The sequence below is a fragment of the Mobula hypostoma genome, chromosome 12, assembly GCF_963921235.1.
Source record: "Mobula hypostoma chromosome 12, sMobHyp1.1, whole genome shotgun sequence".
NCBI classification, from domain to species: domain Eukaryota; kingdom Metazoa; phylum Chordata; class Chondrichthyes; order Myliobatiformes; family Myliobatidae; genus Mobula; species Mobula hypostoma.
Window position 1 is genome coordinate 3,114,456 of NC_086108.1, and position 20,916 is coordinate 3,135,371.

General features: G+C 51.4%; 1 protein-coding gene across 4 annotated transcripts in view; it reads left to right on the top strand.

Annotated features, from left to right (window-relative positions):
- The window catches only part of kptn (kaptin (actin binding protein)), a 55,226-nt gene that overhangs the window by 18,115 nt on the left and 16,195 nt on the right, over positions 1–20,916 (top strand). For all 4 annotated transcript variants that reach the window (XR_010019851.1, XM_063063500.1, XM_063063501.1 and 1 more), the window contains exons 5-10: positions 1,270–1,345; positions 3,459–3,532; positions 5,563–5,672; positions 6,057–6,161; positions 11,350–11,434; positions 14,542–14,677. Coding sequence is in view for 3 of the 4 variants with exons in the window: in XM_063063500.1 (XP_062919570.1) it covers positions 1,270–1,345; positions 3,459–3,532; positions 5,563–5,672; positions 6,057–6,161; positions 11,350–11,434; positions 14,542–14,677 (586 nt within the window). In the remaining variant the exon portion in view is untranslated. The remainder of the gene's footprint in view (positions 1–1,269; positions 1,346–3,458; positions 3,533–5,562; positions 5,673–6,056; positions 6,162–11,349; positions 11,435–14,541; positions 14,678–20,916) is intronic.

Consider the following 20,916-nt stretch of genomic DNA (forward strand, 5'->3'; position numbering starts at 1 on the left):
TGCCATTGTTCTTTTCTAATCAATTCTGACCAACTCCTCTCATGCCTCTGTAATTCCCTTTACTCCACCAAAATGCTGATACATCTGACCTTAGCTTCTCCTTTTCAAATTTCACTCCGTACAGCCCTATATCAACCCACTATCTCTCTCTGACTGAATACTTCTTTAAGTAACATGGAAAAAAATAACATGAAAGATCTCTCGGTCCTATGGCAGTGTGGGTGAAGGTTAAAGTTAAAGAGCCCCTGAGGTGATCTGGCAAACCACTCAGCTCTGTCAAACCACCACAGAATGTAGCAACTCAGAACCTCCTGGAGGGTCTCAGCAGGTCAAACAGCATCTGTCAGGCGGTGGGGAAGGGAAGTCAATGTTTCTGATCTATTCTTTTCTCCCTCCCTCTTAATGGTGCTCGAACTTCTGAGTTCTTCCAGTGGATTGTGTGTGGCTCCAGATTTCAGCATCTGCAGTCTCTCTTGTGTCTCATCTCCACCAGAAAGTGTAGACTGCAGGGGTTTACAGTGGCTACATGTCACTACCTTCTCCAGGGACCTGGTAATAAATCCCAGTCTTGTCAGCAGTGCCCATATCCTGGGAATAAGGTGGGAAAGATCGGGAATTGTACATCAGGCTTCCGGATTATAAATCATCATATTCCCACTGCCTCACCTCAGTTCCTCTTCAAACATAAAATCTTCCATGTTCAAAGCAGTAGGTTCAAGTTTAATCATCACCCTACCACACAGGCATACAGTCGCAGCAATTTCATCCCCACCCTGCTTGTCAAATGAGAGGAATGCAATGTGATTTTAAGATTGATTGATCAGCGATGAGAGTTTGAAAGCTGCGCAGGAGAGTTTTCGACGCGTCAAGGCCGTTGAACCTGAGCAGTTCCACTCTGTCTACCTCGGAAGTCCAGGTCTAGTGTACAAGTATTCGTCACAACTTGGGTCTCCCTTGGTTGCAGTGGATGACCATGATGGGGCGTGGGGCGGGTGGAGTGAGGCCTGCCTGCTGCCCTCGCCTGGTTCAGCCCGCCTGTCGAAGCGGTGTACCGGGGTGTGGCCACTGCTGCAGGCAAACAGCTATTTGGAGCCACAGCTGAGAGACGAGTGTCTGGTGGGGCCCCAAAGGTGAGTGAGCTGCCCCAGAATGGACACGACAAGCCCCTCCCTGGAAACCCCAAGCAATTTTAAGATTGTAATATTGCTAAAAACGCATTGCAGCACCGCCATGTGTACTGGTCTCATCTTCTGGTTTTTCATGATTAAGGGTTAAAGAGAGGAGACAGCGAGAGACAGTATTCCTGCTTAGTGGCCATGATCACCAGATTCACCTGTATAAAGAGGTAAGCAGCTTCTTCCTGGCTTCACATCGGAATTTGATAGAAGTTCATCAAATTAAGTGAGGCACAGACATGATCTTTTTCCCAGGGAAGAAATGACCAATACTAGTGGGCATGCACTTAAGGTGAGTTGGGGGGTGTGGGTGAGTGCGTGACCTTAAAGGAGATGTGTGGGGCAGGGATTTTTATACACAGAGGGTGCTGTGTCCCTGGAACAGGCTGCCAGGGAGTGCGGTGTCTGCAAGCCTGAATCCACTGGAGGCCTGTCCTGAGGTTAACAGCTTGATGAAGGAAGAGTCTCAGCCTGAAGCATCGACTCTTTATTCCTCTCCTTAGATGCTGACTGACCTGCTGAGTTCCTCCAGCATTTTGTGTCTGATATTTTGCTGTTGTTTTTTGTTCTGCTGAGCCTTGTGGAAATACTGTGTTGGTGCTGGAATGTGTGGTGACAGGGTGTGTCGGTTGTTAACACAAACAACGCATTTCACTGTATGTTTCGATGTACACGTGGCAAATAAACTTGAATCTTGGTGGAAGGAGGTACAATAGTTACTCAAAATGCTGGAGGAACTCTGGGTCAAGCAGCATCCATGAAGAGGAATAAACAGTCAACGACTTGGCTGAGACCCTTCCTCAGGATACAGTAGTAACACGTACAAAACACTGCAGGAACTCAGCAGATTGAGCAGCATCTATGGAGGGGAATAAACAGTCAACATTTCAGGCTGAAACCTTCACCAGGTTACAATAGTGGTGCTGAAGAGTAAGAGGCTGTTAGATAAATCTAACACGTGAATATGCAGGGTATGGAGCAGTGTGGACCACGTGCTGGCAGAAGGGGTTTAATTCAACTTGGCATTGTGTTCTGATAGATTTTACAAGATTATGAGAGGCATGGATAGTGTGGACAGAGAGTATCTGTTTCCCAGGGTTGAAATGTCTAATACCAGAGGGCATGCATTGATGGCGAGAGTGGATTCAACTTCATACATTAAAATAAAATGGGAGAAGGAAGGAGGGATAATTATATCTGAGGAAGAATGGACAATAATATGGAGGTATCAATGGAAGTGTATCAGTTCACAGAAATGGAGGGAGTTTAGATGGAAAAACTTGATAAGATATTTTATTACACCCTCTCAGAAATCCCATTATGATAGTAACCTCCCTGTTTGCTGGAGAAATTGTGGAAATCAAAATGAAACCATTATCATATTTTCTGGGAATGCCCCATTATCAAAGACTATTGGAGTGGGATACACAGTGCCCTACAAGACATTTTTAAATGTGAAATACCCTTCGGAAGTAAGACCATATATTTTGGGTATGTACCTCAAGAATGGTTGAAAAGAGATAAATATTTAATGAATGTACTGCTGGTGGCTGGTAAAAAGACCCTTACCAGGAAATGGTTATCACAGGAGACCCCAACTTTAAACGTATGGATGGAAATTACAATGGACATTTACAAAATGGAGAAGACACCAGCATCTGTTAATCATAAGTTGGAACAATTTGATTCAAACTGGGAAAAATGGTTTAACTACAAACACCTCATGGGCGTGATTTTATTCTCACAAATCAATGAATATGTTGTAAAAAAGATCACTCCCTACCCGTACATAGTTTTCTCCTTTTGCTTGTTCTTTCTTTCCTCTACTAGAAAAGTGTATAAATATTATGTGGAGATTTGTGGCAAATATGACTATATGATATATATGTGCAGTATCTGAAATACATCTTATGGAAATGTTTCTTTGATGATGAACTTCAATAAAGAATAAAATTGCAAAAAAAAGAGGAAGTAAAAGTGGTGGATGCCTGGAATGCGCTGCCTGGCCGGGTATGGTGATAGAGGCAAATACATGAGGGGCTTTTAAGAAATGTTTGGATAGGCACATGAATGTGAGGAAGATAGAGGGATATGGACATGGTGTAGGGAGAAATAATTGGTGTTTGGGAGTTTTTGATTTGCTTTTTGGCTGGGTCAGCATGACATTGTGGGCCGAAGGGCCTGTTCCTGTGCTGGACCGTTCCGTGTTGTGTAAGAGTGACAGCACAGGTCAGAGTGTCCGTCAATAATTTAACTGAGTGTTTCTCTCTCTTCCTTCCACAGAACGAGACACTGCACCAGTTTGAAGAGCAGCCAGTAGAATTCTTCTTCCCAGAGCTGACCAATGTGCCCAGCCAGTAAGAATTCACCACATCACATCGGGGCTGTTCTATGGGTGTCCTCACACAAGGTCCCAGGCTGCTAGCTCAGCGCATTGCCAAGGGAAATCCTACATAACTAGAGGTGCTCTCTGTCCACTCTGGAGGGTGTGGAAGTCCCCAGAACCGATATTTCAAGGAAGAGGCCTCGATAGATTAGACATGGAGAGGATGTCTCCTATGGTGGGAGTGTCTAGGACCAGAAGGCACAGACTCAGAATAGACAGACATCCATTTAGAATAGAGATGAGGAGGAATTTCTTTAGCTAGAAGGTGTTGAATCTGTGGAATTGCCTTAGGTGGTTGTGGGGCCAAGGCATTAGGTGTACTTAAAGTGGAGGTTGATAGGTTCTTGATTAGTCTTGGCATCAAAGGTTATGAGGAGAAGGCAGAAGAATAGGGTTGAAAGGGTTAATAAATCAGACATGATGGAATGGCAGAGCAGACATGATGGGCTGAATGGTCTATATCTGCTCTTGGGTTTTAATGGTCTTAGGATCTAAGAGCTAGAGATTTTCAAAGTTCAAATTGAATTTTTTTTTTTATCAAAGTACATATATGTCACCATATACAATCCTGGGATTCATTTTCTTGTGGGAATACTCAATAAATCTATAGAATTATAACCATAACAGAATCAATGAAAGACTGCCCAACTTGGGCGTTCAACTGGCTTGCAGAAGAGAGCAAACTGCAAATACAAAAAGAAAGAAATAATAAATAAACAAATAAATAAATAATATGGAGAATAAGAGAAGAGTCCTTGAGAGTAGGTTTTGGGAACATTTCCGTGATGGGGATGAGTGAAGTTATCTCCTCTTGTTCAAGAGCCTGTGGTTGAGGGGTAGTAACTGTTCCTGAACCTCGTGATGTGAGTCCTGAGTCCTGATGGAAGCAGCAAGAAGAGAGCATGTCCTGGGTGTTGGCGGGGGGGTGTCCCTGATGATGGATGCTGCTTTCCTGCGACAGCTTTTCATGTAAGTGTGCTCAATAGTGCTGATGGTTTTTCCTATTTTAGGGTTTTCTATTCAAGGGCATTGGTGTTTCCATACCTGGCTGTGATGCAGCCAGTCAATGTACTCTCCACCGCACATCTGTAGAAGTTTGTCAGAGTTTTAGATGTTGTGCCAAATCTCCACAGACTCCTCGGGAAGTCATAGTCATAGTCATACTTTATTGATCCCGAGGGAAATTGGTTTTCGTTACAGTTGCACCATAAATAATTAAATAGTGATATGTAAATTATGCCAGGAAATAAGTCCAGGACCAGCCTATTGGCTCAGGGTGTCTGACCCTCCAAGGGAGGAGTTGTAAAGTTTGATGGCCACAGGCAGGAATGACTTCCTATGACGCTCTGTGTTGCATCTCGGTGGAATGAGTCTCTGGCTGAATGTACTCCTGTGCCCAACCAGTACATTATGTAGTGGATGAGAGACATTGTCCAAGATGGCATGCAACTTAGACAGCATCCTCTTTTCAGACACCACCGTCAGAGAGTCCAGTTCCATCCCCACAACATCACTGGCCTTACGAATGAGTTTGTTGATTCTGTTGGTGTCTGCTACCCTCAGCCTGCTGCCCCAGCACACAACAGCAAACATGATCGCACTGGCCACCACAGACTCGTAGAACATCCTCAGCATTGTCCGGCAGATGTTAAAGGACCTCAATCTCCTCAGGAAATAGAGACGGCTCTGACTCTTGTAGACAGCCTCAGTGTTCTTTGACCAGTCCAGTTTATTGTTAATTTGTATCCCCAGGTATTTGTAATCCTCGGGAAGTAAAAGCGCTGCCGTGCTTTCTTCACAATTGCACTTGTGTGCTGGGCTCAGGACAGGTCCTCTGAAATTATAACACTGTTTCCTGACACTCTCTAGCTCTGATTCTCTGATGAGGACTGGCTGATGGATCTCTGGTTTCCTTCTCCTGAAGTCTAACCAGCGGTAGTGTGTAATTAATGTACGTTCACTGGTGTCTTGGTTACTAAACTCTGCATCTGATTGTTGCAGCGTCCTCTGGCTCGATGTTGTCAATATTCCGGACTCCACCAGGCGTTTGACTGCTTTTGGCTGTCAGAATGGATTCGTGAGGGTTTCTCATGTCGATCAGGAATCTAAAGGTTAGAGCTGTCCCACTCCATGTTTCAGAATTTACTGATCTCTCTAAATCTCATCAGTGCCGGGGGAGGCCTTGTCACACCATCTGTAGTTCTGGACTTCCTTTCCTGAATATCTTCAGTTCTTGACTGTTCACTCTTTAAGCTAGCCTGCCTTTGCTAAAACCATTGGACATCTTGTTTTGCCATGGTGAAGATGCTAAGAAGTGCAGAGGCTGAAACTTGCTGGCTCCTCTTATCTGAACTAATTCAAATAACTACCTATTCATCACCATATTTCAGCCAAATCTCTGAACCCGCTCTCTGTCTGCCACCTCCTGACCTCCTGCTCTCCGCACCCCAGTCCGGTGTCAGTAACTCACCACTGTTCTCTCTGGTTTTGAGCAGCTGTCCTGCAGAGTTGGGATGTGGGTCAGGATGGCCCGATCTCCACAGTGCTTCTCTTCACATTACCCAATGACCGTCCTGGCAGCAGAGACAGCTCAAGTGTTGGTGAGTGGACGATGACTTCCCCCTCCCCTCTCTCCCCCCACCCTCTCCCCTCTCTCCACCCCCACCCTCTCCCCTCTCTCCCCACCCTCTCCCCCTCCAACTCCCTCCCCAACCTCTCCCCTCTCTCCACCCCCACCCTCTCCCCTCTCTCCACCCCCACCCTCTCCCCTCTCTCCCCTTCCCCCTCCCCTCTCTCCCCCCACCCTCTCCCCTCTCTCCCCCACCCTCTCCCCTCTCTCCCCTTCCCCCTCCCCTCTCTCCCCACCCTCTCCCCCTCCAACTCCCTCCCCAACCTCTCCCTCTCCCCCCTCCAACTCCCTCCCCAACCTCTCCCCCAACCTCTCCCCTTCTGCCCCCACCCTCTCCCCTCTCTCCACCCCCACCCTCTCCCCTCTCTCCACCCCCACCCTCTCCCCTCTCTCCAACCCCACCCTCTCCCCTCTCTCCACCCCCACCCTCTCCCGTCTCTCCAACCCCACCCTCTCCCCTCTCTCCCCACCCTCTCCCCCTCCAACTCCCTCCCCAACCTCGCCCCCTCCCTCCTCCAACTCCCTCCCCAACCTCTCCCCTTCTGCCCCCACCCTCTCCCCCTCCCTCCTCCAACTCCCTCCCCAACCTCTCCCCTTCTGCCCGCACCCTCTCCCCTCTCTCCACCCCCACCCTCTCCCCTCTCTCCCCACCCTCTCCCCTCTCTCCACCCCCACCCTCTCCCCTCTCTCCACCCCCACCCTCTCCCGTCTCTCCAACCCCACCCTCTCCCCCTCCAACTCCCTCCCCAACCTCTCCCCCTCCCTCCTCCAACTCCCTCCCCACCCTCTCCCCTCTCTCCCCCCACCCTCTCCCCTCTCTCCCCCATCCTCACCCCCTCCAACTCCCTCCACAACCTCTCCCCCTCCCTCCTCCAACTCCCTCCCCACCCTTTCCCCTCTCTCCACCCCCACCCTCTCCCCTCTCTCCACCCCCACCCTCTCCCCTCTCTCCCCTTCCCCCTCCCCTCTCTCCCCACCCTCTCCCCCTCCAACTCCCTCCCCAACCTCTCCCTCTCCCCCTCCAACTCCCTCCCCACCCTTTCCCCCTCTGCCCCCACCCTCTCCCCTCTCTCCCCACCCTCTCCCCCCTCCAACTCCCTCCCCAACCTCTCCCCCTCCCTCCTCCAACTCCCTCCTCCACCCCCACCCTCTCCCCTCTCTCCACCCCCACCCTCTCCCCTCTCTCCATCACCACCCTCTCCCCCTCCCCTCTCTCACCACGCTCTCCCCCCTCCAACTCCCTCCCCAACCTCTCCCCCTCCCTCCACCAACTTCCTCCCCACCCTTTCCCCTCTCCCCCCACCCTCTCCCCTCTCTCCCCACCCTCTCCCCCCTCCAACTCCCTCCCCAACCTCTCCCCCTCCCTCCTCCAACTCCCTCCCCACCCTCTCCCCTCTCTCCACCCCCACCCTCTCCCCTCTCTCCACCCCCACCCTCTCCCCTCTCTCCATCACCACCCTCTCCCCCTCCCCTCTCTCCCCACGCTCTCCCCCCTCCAACTCCCTCCCCAACCTCTCCCCCTCCCTCCACCAACTTCCTCCCCACCCTTTCCCCTCTCCCCCCACCCTCTCCCCTCTCTCCCCCCACCCTCTCCCCTCTCTCCTCTTCCCACTCCCCACTCTCCCCCACCCTCTCCCCTCTCTCCCCACCCCTCTCCCCCCCCTCCAACTCCCTCCCCACCCTTTCCCCTTCTGCCCCCACCCTCTCCCCTCTCTCCACCCCCACCCTCTCCACTCTCTCCCCCCACCCTCTCCCCTCTCTCCCGTTCCCCCTCCCCTCTCTCCCCCACCCTCTCCCCTCTCTCCCCTTCCCCATCCCCTCTCCCCCCACCCTCTCCCCCCTCCAACTCCCTCCCCACCCTCTCCCCCCTCCAACTCCCTCCCCAACCTCTCCCCCTCCCTCCTCCAACTCCCTCCCCACCCTTTCCCCTTCTGCCCCCACCCTCTCCCCTCTCTCCACCCCACCCTCTCCCCTCTCTCCACCCCCACCCTCTTCCCTCTCTCCCCTTCCCCCTCCCCTCTCTCCCCCCACCCTCTCCCCTCTCTCCCCTTCCCCCTCCCCTCTCTCCCCCCACCCTCTCCCTTCTCTCCAACCCCACCCTCTCCCCTCTCTCCCCCACCCTCTCCCCTCTCTCCCCTTCCCCATCCCCTCTCCCCCCCACCCTCTCCCCTCTCTCCCCACCCTCTCCCCCTCCAACTCCCTCCCCACCCACTCCCCCTCCCTCCTCCAACTCCCTCCCCACCCTTTCCCCTCTCTCCACCCCCACCCTCTCCCCTCTCTCCACCCCCACCCTCTCCCCTCTCTCCCCTTCCCCCTCCCCTCTCTCCCCCACCCTCTCCCCTCTCTCCAACCCCACCCTCTCCCCTCTCTCCAACCCCACCTTCTCCCCTCTCTCCCCCCACCCTCTCCCCTCTCTCCCCACCCACTCCCCCCTCCAACTCCCTCCCCACCCTTTCCCCTTCTGCCCCCACCCTCTCCACTCTCTCCACCCCCACCCTCTCCCCTCTCTCCACCCCCACCCTCTCCTCTCTCTCCCCTTCCCCCTCCCCTCTCTCCCCCACCCTCTCCCCCTCCAACTCCCTCCCCAACCTCTCCCCCTCCCTCCTCCAACTCCCTCCCCAATCTTTCCCCTCTCCCCCACCCTCTCCCCTCTCTCCACCCCCACCCTCTCCTCTCTCTCCCCTTCCCCTTCCCCTCTCTCCCCCCACCCTCTCCCCCCTCCAACTCCCTCCCCAACCTCTCCCCCTCCCTCCTCCAACTCCCTCCCCACCCTTTCCACTCTCTGCCCCCACCCTTTCCCCTCTCTCCACCCCACCCTCTCCCCTCTCTCCCCTTCCCCCTCCCCTCTCTCCCCCCACCCTCTCCCCCCTCCAACTCCCTCCCCAACCTCCCCCTCCCTCCTCCAACTCCCTCCCCACCCTTTCCCCTCTCCCCCACCCTCTTCCCTTCTCCCCTTCCCACTCCCCCTTCTCCCCCACCCTCTCCCCTCTCTCCACCCCCACCCTCTCCCCTCTCTCCACCCCCACCCTCTCCCCTCTCTCCCCTTCCCCCTCCCCTCCCTCCCCACTTTCTCCCCCCTCCAACTCCCTCCCCAAACTCTCCCCCTCCCTCCTCCAACTCCCTCCCCACCCTTTCCCCTCTCTGCCCCCACCTTCTCCCCTCTCTCCCCTTCCCACTCCCCACTCTCCCCCACCCTCTTCCCTCTCTCCCCACCCCTCTCCCCCAACTCCCTCCCCACCCTTTCCCCTCTCCCCCCTCTCTCCCCACCCTCTCCCCCCCTCCAATTCCCTCCCCACCCTTTCCCCTTTCTCCACCCCCACCCCCTCCCCTCTCTCCCCACCCTCTCCCCCTCCAACTCCCTCCCCAACCTCCCCCCCTCCCTCCTCCAACTCCCTCCCCACCCTTTCCCCTCTCTCCCCTTCCCACTCCCCACTCTCCCCCACCCTCTCCCCCTCCAACTCCCTCCCCACCCTCCCCCCCAACTCCCTCCCCAACCTCCCCCCCAACTCCCTCCCCAACCTCTCCCCCTCCCTCCACCAACTCCCTCCCCACCCTCTCCCCTCTCTCCACCCCCACCCTCTCCCCTCTCTCCCCCCCCCCCCCCGCCCCTCTCTCCCCCCCACCCTCTCCCCTCTCTCCCCACCACCCTCTTCCCTCTCCTTCCCCGTCCTCTCCCCCTCTCCCCCCACCCTCTCCCCTCTCTCCACTCCCACCCTCTCCCCTCTTTCCCCCCACCCTCTCCCCTCTCTCCCCTTCCCACTCCCCACTCTCCCCCACCCTCTTCCCTCTCTCCCCACCCCTCTCCCCTTCCAACTCCCTCCCTACCCTCTCCCCTCTCTCCTCCCACCCTCTTCCCTCTCCTTCCCCGCCCTCTCCCCTCTCTCCCCCACCCTCTCCCCTCTTTCCACTCCCACCCTCTCCCCTCTCTCCCCACCCCTCTCCCCCTCCAACTCCCTCCCCACCCTCTCCCCCTCCAACTCCCTCCCCACCCTCTCCCCACTCTCCCCCACCCTCTCTCCTCTCTCCCAACCCCTCTCCCCCCTCCAACTCCCTCCCCACCCTCTCCCCTCTCTCCCCCCACCCTCTCCCCTCTCCCTCCACCCTCTCCCCTCTCTCCCCACCCTCTCCCCTCTCTCCCCACCACCCTCTCCCCTCTCTCCACCCCCACCCTCTCCCCTCTCCCCTCTCTCCCCCTCCCTCATCCCCTCCACTCTTCCCCCTCTCTCCCCCCCTCCCCCTCCCACTCTCCCCACCACCCTCTTCCCTCTCCTTCCCCGCCCTCTCCCCTCTCTCCCCCCACCCTCTCCCCTCTCTCCCGCCACCCTCTCCCCTCTCTCCACCCCCACCCTCTCCCCTCTCTCCCCCACCCTCTCCCCTCTCTCCCCCACCCTCTCCCCTCTTTCCCCCCACCCTCTCCCCTCTCTCCCCTTCCCACTCCCCACTCTCCCCCACCTTCTTCCCTCTCTCCCCACCCCTCTCCCCTTCCAACTCCCTCCCTACCCTCTCCCCTCTCTCCCTCCACCCTCTTCCCTCTCTCCCTCCACCCTCTTCCCTCTCCCTCCCCACCCTCTCCCCTCTCTCCACCCCCACCGTCTCCCCTCTCTCCCTCTCCCCTCTCTCCCTCTCCCCTCTCTCCCCACCACCCTCTTCCCTCTCCTTCCCCGCCCTCTCCCCTCTCTCCCCCACCCTCTCCCCTCTTTCCACCCCCACCCTCTCCCCTCTCTCCCCACCCCTCTCCCCCTCCAACTCCCTCCCCACCCTCTCCCCCTCCAACTCCCTCCCCACCCTCTCCCCTCTCTCCCCCCACCCTCTCCCCTCTCCCTCCACCCTCTCCCCCCACCACCCTCTCCCCTCTCTCCACCCTCACCCTCTCCCCTCTCCACTCTCTCCCTCTCCCTCATCCCCTCCATTCTTCCCCCTCTCTCCCCCTCCCCCCTCCCCTCTCCCACTCTCCCCACCACCCTCACCCCATCCTCTCCCCTCTTTCCTCCCCATCCTCTCTGTCCCCCATCCGCTCTCCACTACCCAACCCTTTCTGCCAGCCCCCTCGCCCCCCACCTCTCACCCCACCCCCCCCATGTCCCTCTGCACCCCTCAGACATACGACTTCTTGAACAGCATCCTACGAAAGGATCTTACTTCTTTCTGTCCTCATGCAGGTAGCTACTCTGGTGAAGGCCATGACTGTCTGGGTAGTTACGACTTGCTGGTGACCTCCACAATTGAACTCTCCGTGGTGTACAGGTTAGTTGTCGAGGAAGTCGGGATTTTTGTTACAACCTAAATCTGTCGTGGTCAGTTTATGGGAAATTCTCCCTGAGTATTCCCCAAGCGGTAAGAAAGCCTGGGATTTCACCGCAGCTTGAGGTTTGCCCTTTTGTGTTGTTCATGTCCCCCTTCAACCTTTGCTCCTTTAGGGTCTCTGGGAATCCTGGCCAACCAGGGCAATTGTCCACCTCCTTCAAAGAAAGAGGCTTCCCTTCCTCAGCCATCAACGCTACCTCAACCACATCTCTTCCATTTCACAGGCATCTGTGCTTACCCCATCCTTCTACTACCCCACCCACCTCCGCCTCCAGCACATAATACTCCGTAACTTCCACAATCTCAAACAGGATCCCCCCAGCAAGCACGTCTTTCCGTCGTTCCCCTGTCCCCCCCCACCCCCAGTTCATACTTTTCGCAGGGATTGCTCCCTACATGACTCCCTTGTCCATTTGTACCTCCCCACTGGTCTCCATCCTGGCACTTACCCTTGCAAGTGGAACAAGTGCTACACCTGCCCTTACACCTCCCCCCTCACTACCATTGAGGGCCTCAAACAGTCCGTCCAGGTGAGGCGACACTTCACCTGTGAGACTGTTGGGGTCATATACCGTGTCTGCTCCCGGTGTGGCCTCCTGTGTAGTGGTGAGATCCAACGTAAGTTGGGAGGCCACTTCGCCGAGCATCTACGCTCTGTCCGCCAGAACAAGTGGGATCTCCCAGTGGCCACTTATTTTAATTCCACTTCCCATTCCCATTCCAGTATATCCATCCATGGCCTCCTCCACTATCACAATGAGGTCACACTCGGGATGGAGGAACAACACCTTATATTCTGTCTGGGTAGCCTCCAACCTGATGGCGTGAACAGCAATTGATCAAACCTCCGGTAATGCCCCACCCCACCATACCGCATCCCCTTTTCCCTCTCTCACCTTATCTCCTTGCCTGCCCATCGCCTCCCTCTGGTGCTCCTCCCTCCTGTTCTTGCTTCCATGGCCTTCTGTCCCCCCTTCTCCATGTATCCCTTTCACCAATTTACTTCCCAGCTCTTTCCTTCACCCCTCCCCCTCTCGGTTCCTTGTGTTTCTTCCTCCTCTCCTCACACCTTTTAAACCTACTCCTCAGATTTTTTTTCTCCAGACCTGCTGAAGGGTCTCGGCACAGAGTGTCAAGTGTACTGTTTTCCATAGATGCTGAGTTCCTCCAGCATTTTGTGTGTGTTGCTCGGATTTCCAGCTTCTGCAGATCTTCTCTTGTTTGCAAACTTCCTTTGATGTTTTATTGTGTTGAAGGGGCCTCTACCTGCACATTGTTGTTGGTGCGTGGATATTGGGTAAGCCACCTGTCCATTCAGAATCAGGTTTCATCTCACCGGCATGTGGTGTGAAATCTGTTGTTATGCAGCAGCGGTACAGTGTAATACTTAATAATAAAAACTGCATTACAGTAAGGAACGTTCAAAGTACATTTACACCTCACCGCTTACAACCCTGAGATTCTTTTTCCTGCAGCATACTATACAATAGTAACTTTAATAGGATCAGTGAAAGATCAAGTACAGCATAGAAGGCAACAAACTGTGCAAATGCAAATATAAATCAATAAATTTTAAAAAGTTAAATATGTAGTGGAAATAGAGAGGAAAGAAAAAGTTCATGGGTTGAATGTCCATTCAGTAATGGGATGGCAGAGGGGAAGAAGCTGTTCCTGAATCATTGAGTGTGTGTCTTCAGGCTCCTGTACCTCCTCCCTGATGGTAGCAATGAGAACAAGGCATGACCTGCCCAGGGTGCTGGATGTCCTTAATGATGGATGCCGCCTTTTTGAGGCATTCCTCCTTGAAGATGTGCTGGATGCAGTGGAGGCTGGTGCCCATGATGGAGCTGACTGAGTTTACAGCTCTCTGCAGCTTGTTTCAATCCAGTGCAGTTGTCTTCCCTCCTCATCTCCCCTCCTCCCATACCAGACGCTGATGCAGCCAGTTGGAATGCACTCCGCAGTACATCTGTAGAAATTTGTGAGTGTCTTTGGTAACATACCAAACCTCAAGCTCCATGCCCAACTGGCTGAATGTGATATTCTAATTCCTGGTGGTGTAGCCCTTCAGCCCATTAAAGCAATACTGGTCTTCAGTGTAGTCCCATTTCCCCCCACAAATATTTACACATAACCTCTTCTCCCCACATTCTCATCCCATGGGTTTTACCCCCCACCTACGCATTAATTTACAGTGACCAATTACCCAACTAATGTACATGTCTCTCTACACTCTGGCTAAAGAAATACCGCGTCATCTCTGTTCTAAAGGGATGTTCCTCTATTCTGAGGCTGTGCTCTCTGGTCCTAGACTCCCCCACTACAGGGAGTACCCACTCTATCTAGGCCTTTCGATATTAGATAGGTTTCAATGAGATTTCCCCCTCATTCTTCTAAACCCAGCGAGTACAGACACTGAATAATCAAACTCTCCTCAGAGGTTAGTCCTTTCATTCCTGGGATCCTTTTCATAAACCTCTTCTGGACTTACACCATTAGTTATGGGACTCGAAACTGCTCACAGTACTCCAAATGTGGGCTGGCCAACAAGCTGGAAGGTGATAGGTGGAAAAGGTGAAGGGATGAAGAAGAAGGAATCTGATAGGAGGGATGAGTGGACCATGGGAGAAAAAGAAGACAGGGAAGGGGTAAGAGCTGGAATGGGGAAGGGAGAAAGAGGAGGGGAGGGGGGAGAAACTACCAGAGGTTGGAGAAATCGATGTTCATGACATCAGGTTGGAGCTACCCGGATGGAATATGAGCTGTTGCTCCTCCAACTACGAAGTGGCCTCGTGAAGGAGGCCACGGACTGCCATGTCAGAATGCGAATGGGGAAGTTGAATTGAAATGGGCGGCCACTGCGACTGCCTGCCTATTGCGGATGGAGTGAAGGGGCTTGATGAAGTGCTTCCCCCAGCCTGTGTTAGGTCTCACCAATGTCGAGGCTGCACCATGAGCACCAGATATCATAGATGGGGGGGGCTTGTTGGTGCTACAGTAACAGACTTGATCCTCAGCGTTTGATTCGTTGCCTTTTCTGACGGCAGGGATGTGCTGAAGAATGGCCTCGGTGACCAGGCCATCCTTCCAGAGAGTGACCAGTATGACAGTGTCCTTTGTGCTATTGTGGCTGATGTGGACTTCGATGGAGTGAAGGAAATTCTTCTGGGGACCTATGGGCAGGTAATGAGTTCAGCTTTAGCTTTTATATGTCACGTGCGCATTAAAACATACAGTGAAATGTACTGAGGATGTGCTGGGGGCAGCCCAGGTCACACAGTACTATACTGGCTTGCACAATGATTTACATGCAGTACCAGAGGTCGATGGGAGTAGGCAGTTTAAATGGTTCAGCATGAGCTAGATGGGCCGAAGATCCTGTCTCTGTGCTGCACTTTTCCATGACTACGACTCTTATTAGGCTAGAATTAAATCGGGATTGCAGAGCGATGTGATTGAAGGACTGAAAGGACCTATTCTGCACTGTATCGCAATAAATAACAATCAAAATAAACAAGTGTTGTCGCACTTCCAGCACCAGAATAGCATGCCAACAACTCACTAACTCTAACCCTTGGAATGTGAGAGGAAACCGGAACACCCAGAGGAAACCCACATGGTCACAGGGGAATCTAAAACTCCTTCAGACCAAGCGGGAATTGAACCCCGATCAGTGATCTTTGGCAGGGTAAAGTGATGCTCCAAGCACTAAGCTTCTGTGCTGCATCCCCCCCACCGCAACCCCCAACCCCTTCTACATGGTATCTCGAAGTCTCCCGAATTTGTGTGTCCCATCACAAGTGACCTTGCCTTCGAGTACCTGATTGTAATCCACTGGGATTCCCTCCCCACCTATCCTGTTCTTTGGCCATACACGTAGAAACATAGAAAAGCTACAGCACAATACAGGCCCTTCCGCCCATTAATACTGTGCCAAACATGTTCTTACTTTAGAAATTACCTAGGGTTACCCATAGCCCTCTATTTTTCTAAGTTCCTCATACTTATCTAAAAGACCCTATGGTATCTGCCTCCACCACCATTGCCAGCAGCCCATTCCACACACTCACCACACTCTGCATTTAAAAGAAACTTGCCCTGACGTCTCTTCTGTACCTACTTCCAAGCACCTTAAACCTGTGTCCTCTTGTGGCAGCCATTTCAGCCCTGAGAAAAAGCCTCTGACAATCCACATGATCAATGTCTCTCATCATCTTATACACCTCTATCAAGTCACCTCTCATCCTCCGTCACTCCAAGGAGAAAAGGCCAAGTTCACTCAACCTATGGCATGCGAAAGCATGCTCTCCAATGCAGGCAACATCCTTGTAAATCTCCTCTGCACCCTTTCTATGGTTTCCACATCCTTTCTGTCGTGTGGTGACCAGAACTGAGCACAGTACTCCAAGTGGGGTCTGACCAGGGTCCTATATAGCTGTGACATTACCTCTCTGCACTTAAACTCAATCCCATGGTTGATGAAGGCCAATGCACCGTATGCCTTCTTAACCACAGAGTCAACCTGCACAGCAGCTTTGAGTGTCCTATGGACTCGGACCCCAAGATCCCTCTGATCCTCCACACTGCCAAGAGTCTTACCATTAATACTATATTCTGTCATCATATTTGACCTACCAATATGAACCACCTCACACTTATCTGGGTTGAACTCCATCTGCCACTTCTCAACCCAGTTTTGCATCCTGTCGATGTCCCACTGTAACCTCTGATAGCCCTCCACACTATCCACAACACCTCCAACCTTTGTGTCATCAGCAAATTTACTAACCCATCCCTCCACTTCCTCATCCAGGTCATTTATAAAAATCACGAAGAAAAGGGGTCTCAGAACAGATCCCTGAGGCACACCATTGGTCACTGACCTCCATGCAGAATATGATCCGTTTACAACCACTCTTTGTCTTCTGTGGGCAAGCCAGTTCTGGATCCACAAAGCAATGTCCCCTTGGATCCCGTGCCTCCTTACTTTCTCAATAAGCCTTGTATGGGGTACCTTGTCAAATGCCTTGCTGAAATCCATATACACTACATCTACTGCGCTACCTTCATCAATATATGTGTACCATAAAATCTAGGGAATATCTTTTCCCTCAACGGAACATGAAACTGTCATCGTGAGGGCCGGTGTGATAGCCTAGTGGTTAGCATGACACTATTACAACAGGTCCAGTTATTGGCTGTGACCATGGGGGTTTCCTCCGGGTGCTCCGGTTTCCTAACGTGTGGGCATGCTGTGGAAGCATGGTGACTCTTGTGGGTTGTCTCCTGCAAATCCTCGATCTGTGTTGGTTAAATGAGGTATTTCACGGTATGTTTCGATGTTGAGGCCCTCTGTTGGGGTTGACCATGAACGCTGCATTCTAGATGTCCATGTGATACACAAGCTAGGGCAGTACCATATACTGAGCAAGCTGTTGCCCATGTAGCAGGCCCCCCTCTCTTTGCATTTGATGAACCCAGAGGAAAGGCAGAGACAGATACAGTTTAGTACTAGTGGCATTGCAGGAGTTACCAATCAATGTTAAACTCAACGTTGGACCCCCCTGGACCTCCAGCTCCGGATTTTGCAGATGCATGAACGGTGTGGTAGCGTAGTGGTTAGTACAGGCGACGTGGGTTCAATTCCCGTCGCTGCCTATAAGGAGTTTGTACGTCCTCCCCGTGACCACGTGGGTTTCCTCCGGGTGCTCCGGTTTCCTCCCACAGTCCAAAGACACACCAGTTGGTAGGTCAATTGGTCATTGTAAATTGTCCCATGATTAGGCTGGGATTAAATTGGGGGTTGCTGGGTGGCATGGCTCGAAAAGCTGGAAGGCCTACTCCACGCTTTATCTCGATAAATAAATAATTTTTCCCTTGGGGGTTTATTCCTGAAGTCTTTCTCATGAGTGGGTATAGCCGTAAGGCAGCAGAGGTTTGAGATTAGAGTTTTGATGCACACGTGGCAAATAAAGCAAATCCCTTTTATTCTTTCTCAAAGATGTACGGTTATTAGTCACGGTATAATCTGGCTGTGTGGGCTCATCGGGCTGGAAGGGCCTGTTACTGTGCTGTATCTCTAAATAAAATGTATTAAAATAAATTAGCAGGGCAGAGGAGCTTTCCTGGTACCCTACGGAGAGTTATCCTTCAGTCAACATTTAGACCATAAGATGTAGGAGCAGAATTAGGCCATTTGGCCCATTGAGTCTGCTTTGCCATTTCATCATGGCTGATCCATTTTCCTCTCAGCTCCCATCTCCTGCCTTCTCCCATATCCCTTCATGCCCTGACTGATAAGAATCTATCAACCTCGGCCTTAAATATGCCCAATGACTTGGCCTCCACAGCCACCTGTGGCAACAAATTCCACAGATGCACCACCCTCTCGCTAAAGAAACTCCATCTGATGTCCCTCTATTCTGAGGCTGTGTCCTCTGGTCTTAGACTCCCCCACTAAAGAAAACAGCCTCTCCATATCCACTCCGTTCACCGTTCAATAGGTTACCCTTTATTCTTCTGAATTCTAGTGACAATACAGAGCCATAATTCCTTTGATTAGATCATCCTGTTGATGCTTCGTTGGTGTTTGTGGGATCTTGCTGTGTGCAAATGGACTGCCGAGTTCCCCATGTTACAACAGTGGTCGCACGAGGAGATGATCAAGAATTAAAGCTGTTTCTGGGGCATAGTTTGTTCTGAAGGGGAGGGATATTGTGCTATAGAAAAAAACCGTGCTCAGTGGCCACTTTATTAGGTACAGGAGGTACCTAATCAAATGGCTACAAAGTGTATTTCTGTATGTTTGCAGTCTTCTGTTGCTGTAGCCCATCTGCTTCAAGGTTTGACGTGTTCTGCACACCACTGCTGTAACAGGTGGTTATTTGAGTTACTGTCACCTCCCTGTCAGCTTGAACCAGTCTGGCCATTTTCCTCTGATGTTCAAAGTTTAAAAAGTTCAAAATAAATATATTATCAGATTGCATATATGTACCGTATACAACCCTGAGATTCATTTTCTTGTGGACATAAAATAAAGGCATCCGCTAATTTTGCGAGACCATAGATCTGCGCCTGGAAAGTCTTCACTCTGCAGGGTGCGGGCCTGGGCAAGACCAGCAGTTGCCCATGCTGCAAGTCTCCCCTCTCCACGACACCGATGTTGTCCAAGGGAAGGACATTAGCTTGGCACCAGTGTCGTCGCAGAGCACTGTGTGATTAAGTGCCTTGCTCAAGGACACAATACGTTGCCTCAGCTGGGGCTCGAACTCACGACCTTCAGGTCGCTAGTCCAATGCCTTAACCACTTGGCCATGTGCTCACTGTGGACATACCCAACGAAACTATAGAATAATAGACTCAGTGAAAGACTGCTCCGGGTGCTGGGCAACCAGCGTGCAAATGTAAAAAGAAAGAAACGATAATAAATAAACAATAGTTATTGAGAACATGAGATGAAGAGTCCTTGAAAGTGAGATCATTGGTTGTGGGAACATTTCAATGACTGGGCGAGTGAAATTAACCCTTTTGATTCAAGAGCTTGATGGTTCCTGAACCTGGTGGTGTAGGTCCTGAGGCTCCCGTACCACCTTCCTGCTGCTGGTAGCAGTGAGAAGAGGGCAGGTCCTGGGTGGTGGGGGTCCCTGATGATGGATGCTGCTTTCCGGCGACAACGTTCTGTGTAGAGGTACACAATGGCTTGGAGGGCTTTACCCATGATGGACTGGGCTGTATCCAGAACTTTTTGTAGCTTTTCCATTCAAGGACATTGGTGTTTCCATACCAGGTGGTGATGCAGCCACTCAATACACTTTTCACTACGCACCTATAGAAGTTTGTCAAAGTTTTAGATGTCATGTCAAATCTTTACAAACTTCTAAGAAACTATAGGCACTGCCATGCTTTCTTTGTAATTGCATTTGCAAGCTGGGTCCAGGGCAGGTCTTCAGAAATGACAACACTGAGGAATTTAAAGTTGCTGACCCTCTCCACCTCTGATCCCCTGATGTTAATGTGTCTCATGAAGGAGGAGTTTTTGCCCACAGAACTGCCGTTCACTGGATTTTTTTTGTTTGTTTTGCACCATTCTCTAAACTCTAGAGACTGTTGTGTATGAAAATTTCAGGAGATCAGTTTCTTTAAAGTTCAAAGTAAATTTATTATCAAAGTACACAAGTATATATGTCACCATATACATCCCTGTGATGAATTTTCTTGTGGACTTTATAAATGTATAGAATAATAACCATAACCGAATCAATGGAAGACCACTTAACTAGGACGTTGAACCAGAGTACACAAGACAACAGACTGTGCAAATACAGAAATAAGTATATAAATTGTAAATAAATAAGTAATAAATTCCAAGAACACGAGATGAAGAGTCTTTGAAAGTGAGTTCATTGGTCATAACATTTTAATGATGGAGCAGGTGAAGATATCCCCTTTGGTTCAAGAGCCTGATAGTTGATTGTTGATACTCAAACTACCCTGTCTGGCACCAACAATCATTCCATAGTCAGTCACTTAGATCACAGTTCTCCCCCATTCTGATGTTTGGTCTGAACAACAACTTAACCTCTTGACCATATCTGCATGCTTTTATGCATCGAGTTGCTGCCACATGATTGGCTGATCAGATATTTGCATTAACAAGCAGATGTACAAGGGTACCTAATAAAGTAGCGGTTAAATCTATATTGCTGTCTTATTCATTCATTTATTTCCTTTCATTTGTATTTCAGTGTCAAATTCCGTTCAATATAGAGAATATTGAAAATTACAATATTACACCAGAATATCAAAATTACGTCCAAGTTCCAGCTCCCAGGGCTCTACAACTCACGCACTCAGGATTATTTTCTATATTTGCAGAGTAAAATTGGGAAACAGACTTCACAGTCACAGAGTCATAGAAAAATATAGAATAAAAACAGGCCCTTTGGCCCATCTAGTCCATGACCAAACCATTTAAATTGCCTACTCCCATCAACCAGCACTGGGACCACAGCCCTCTATACCTCTACCATCCAATCTTTTCCTAAGCATCGAAATCAAATTCGCGTGCACCACTTGTGCTGGCAGCTCTCAGGATCCCTCTGAGTGAAGAAGTTACCCATCATGTTACTCTTAAACTGTTCACCTTTCACCCTTAACCCGTGACCTGTAGTTGTAGTCCCATCCAACCTCAGTGGAAGAAGTCTGCTTGTATTTACCTGATCTATATCCCTCATAATTTTGTATACCTCCTTCAAGTCTCCTCTCAATCTTCTACGTTCTGAGTAATAAGTTCCTAACCTATTCAATTTTCCTTATAACTCAGGTCCTCCAGACCCAGTAACATCCTTGTGAATTTTTTTCTGTAATCTCTCAACCTTATTTACATCCTTCCAGTAGGTAGGTGGCCAAAACGGCGCAGAATA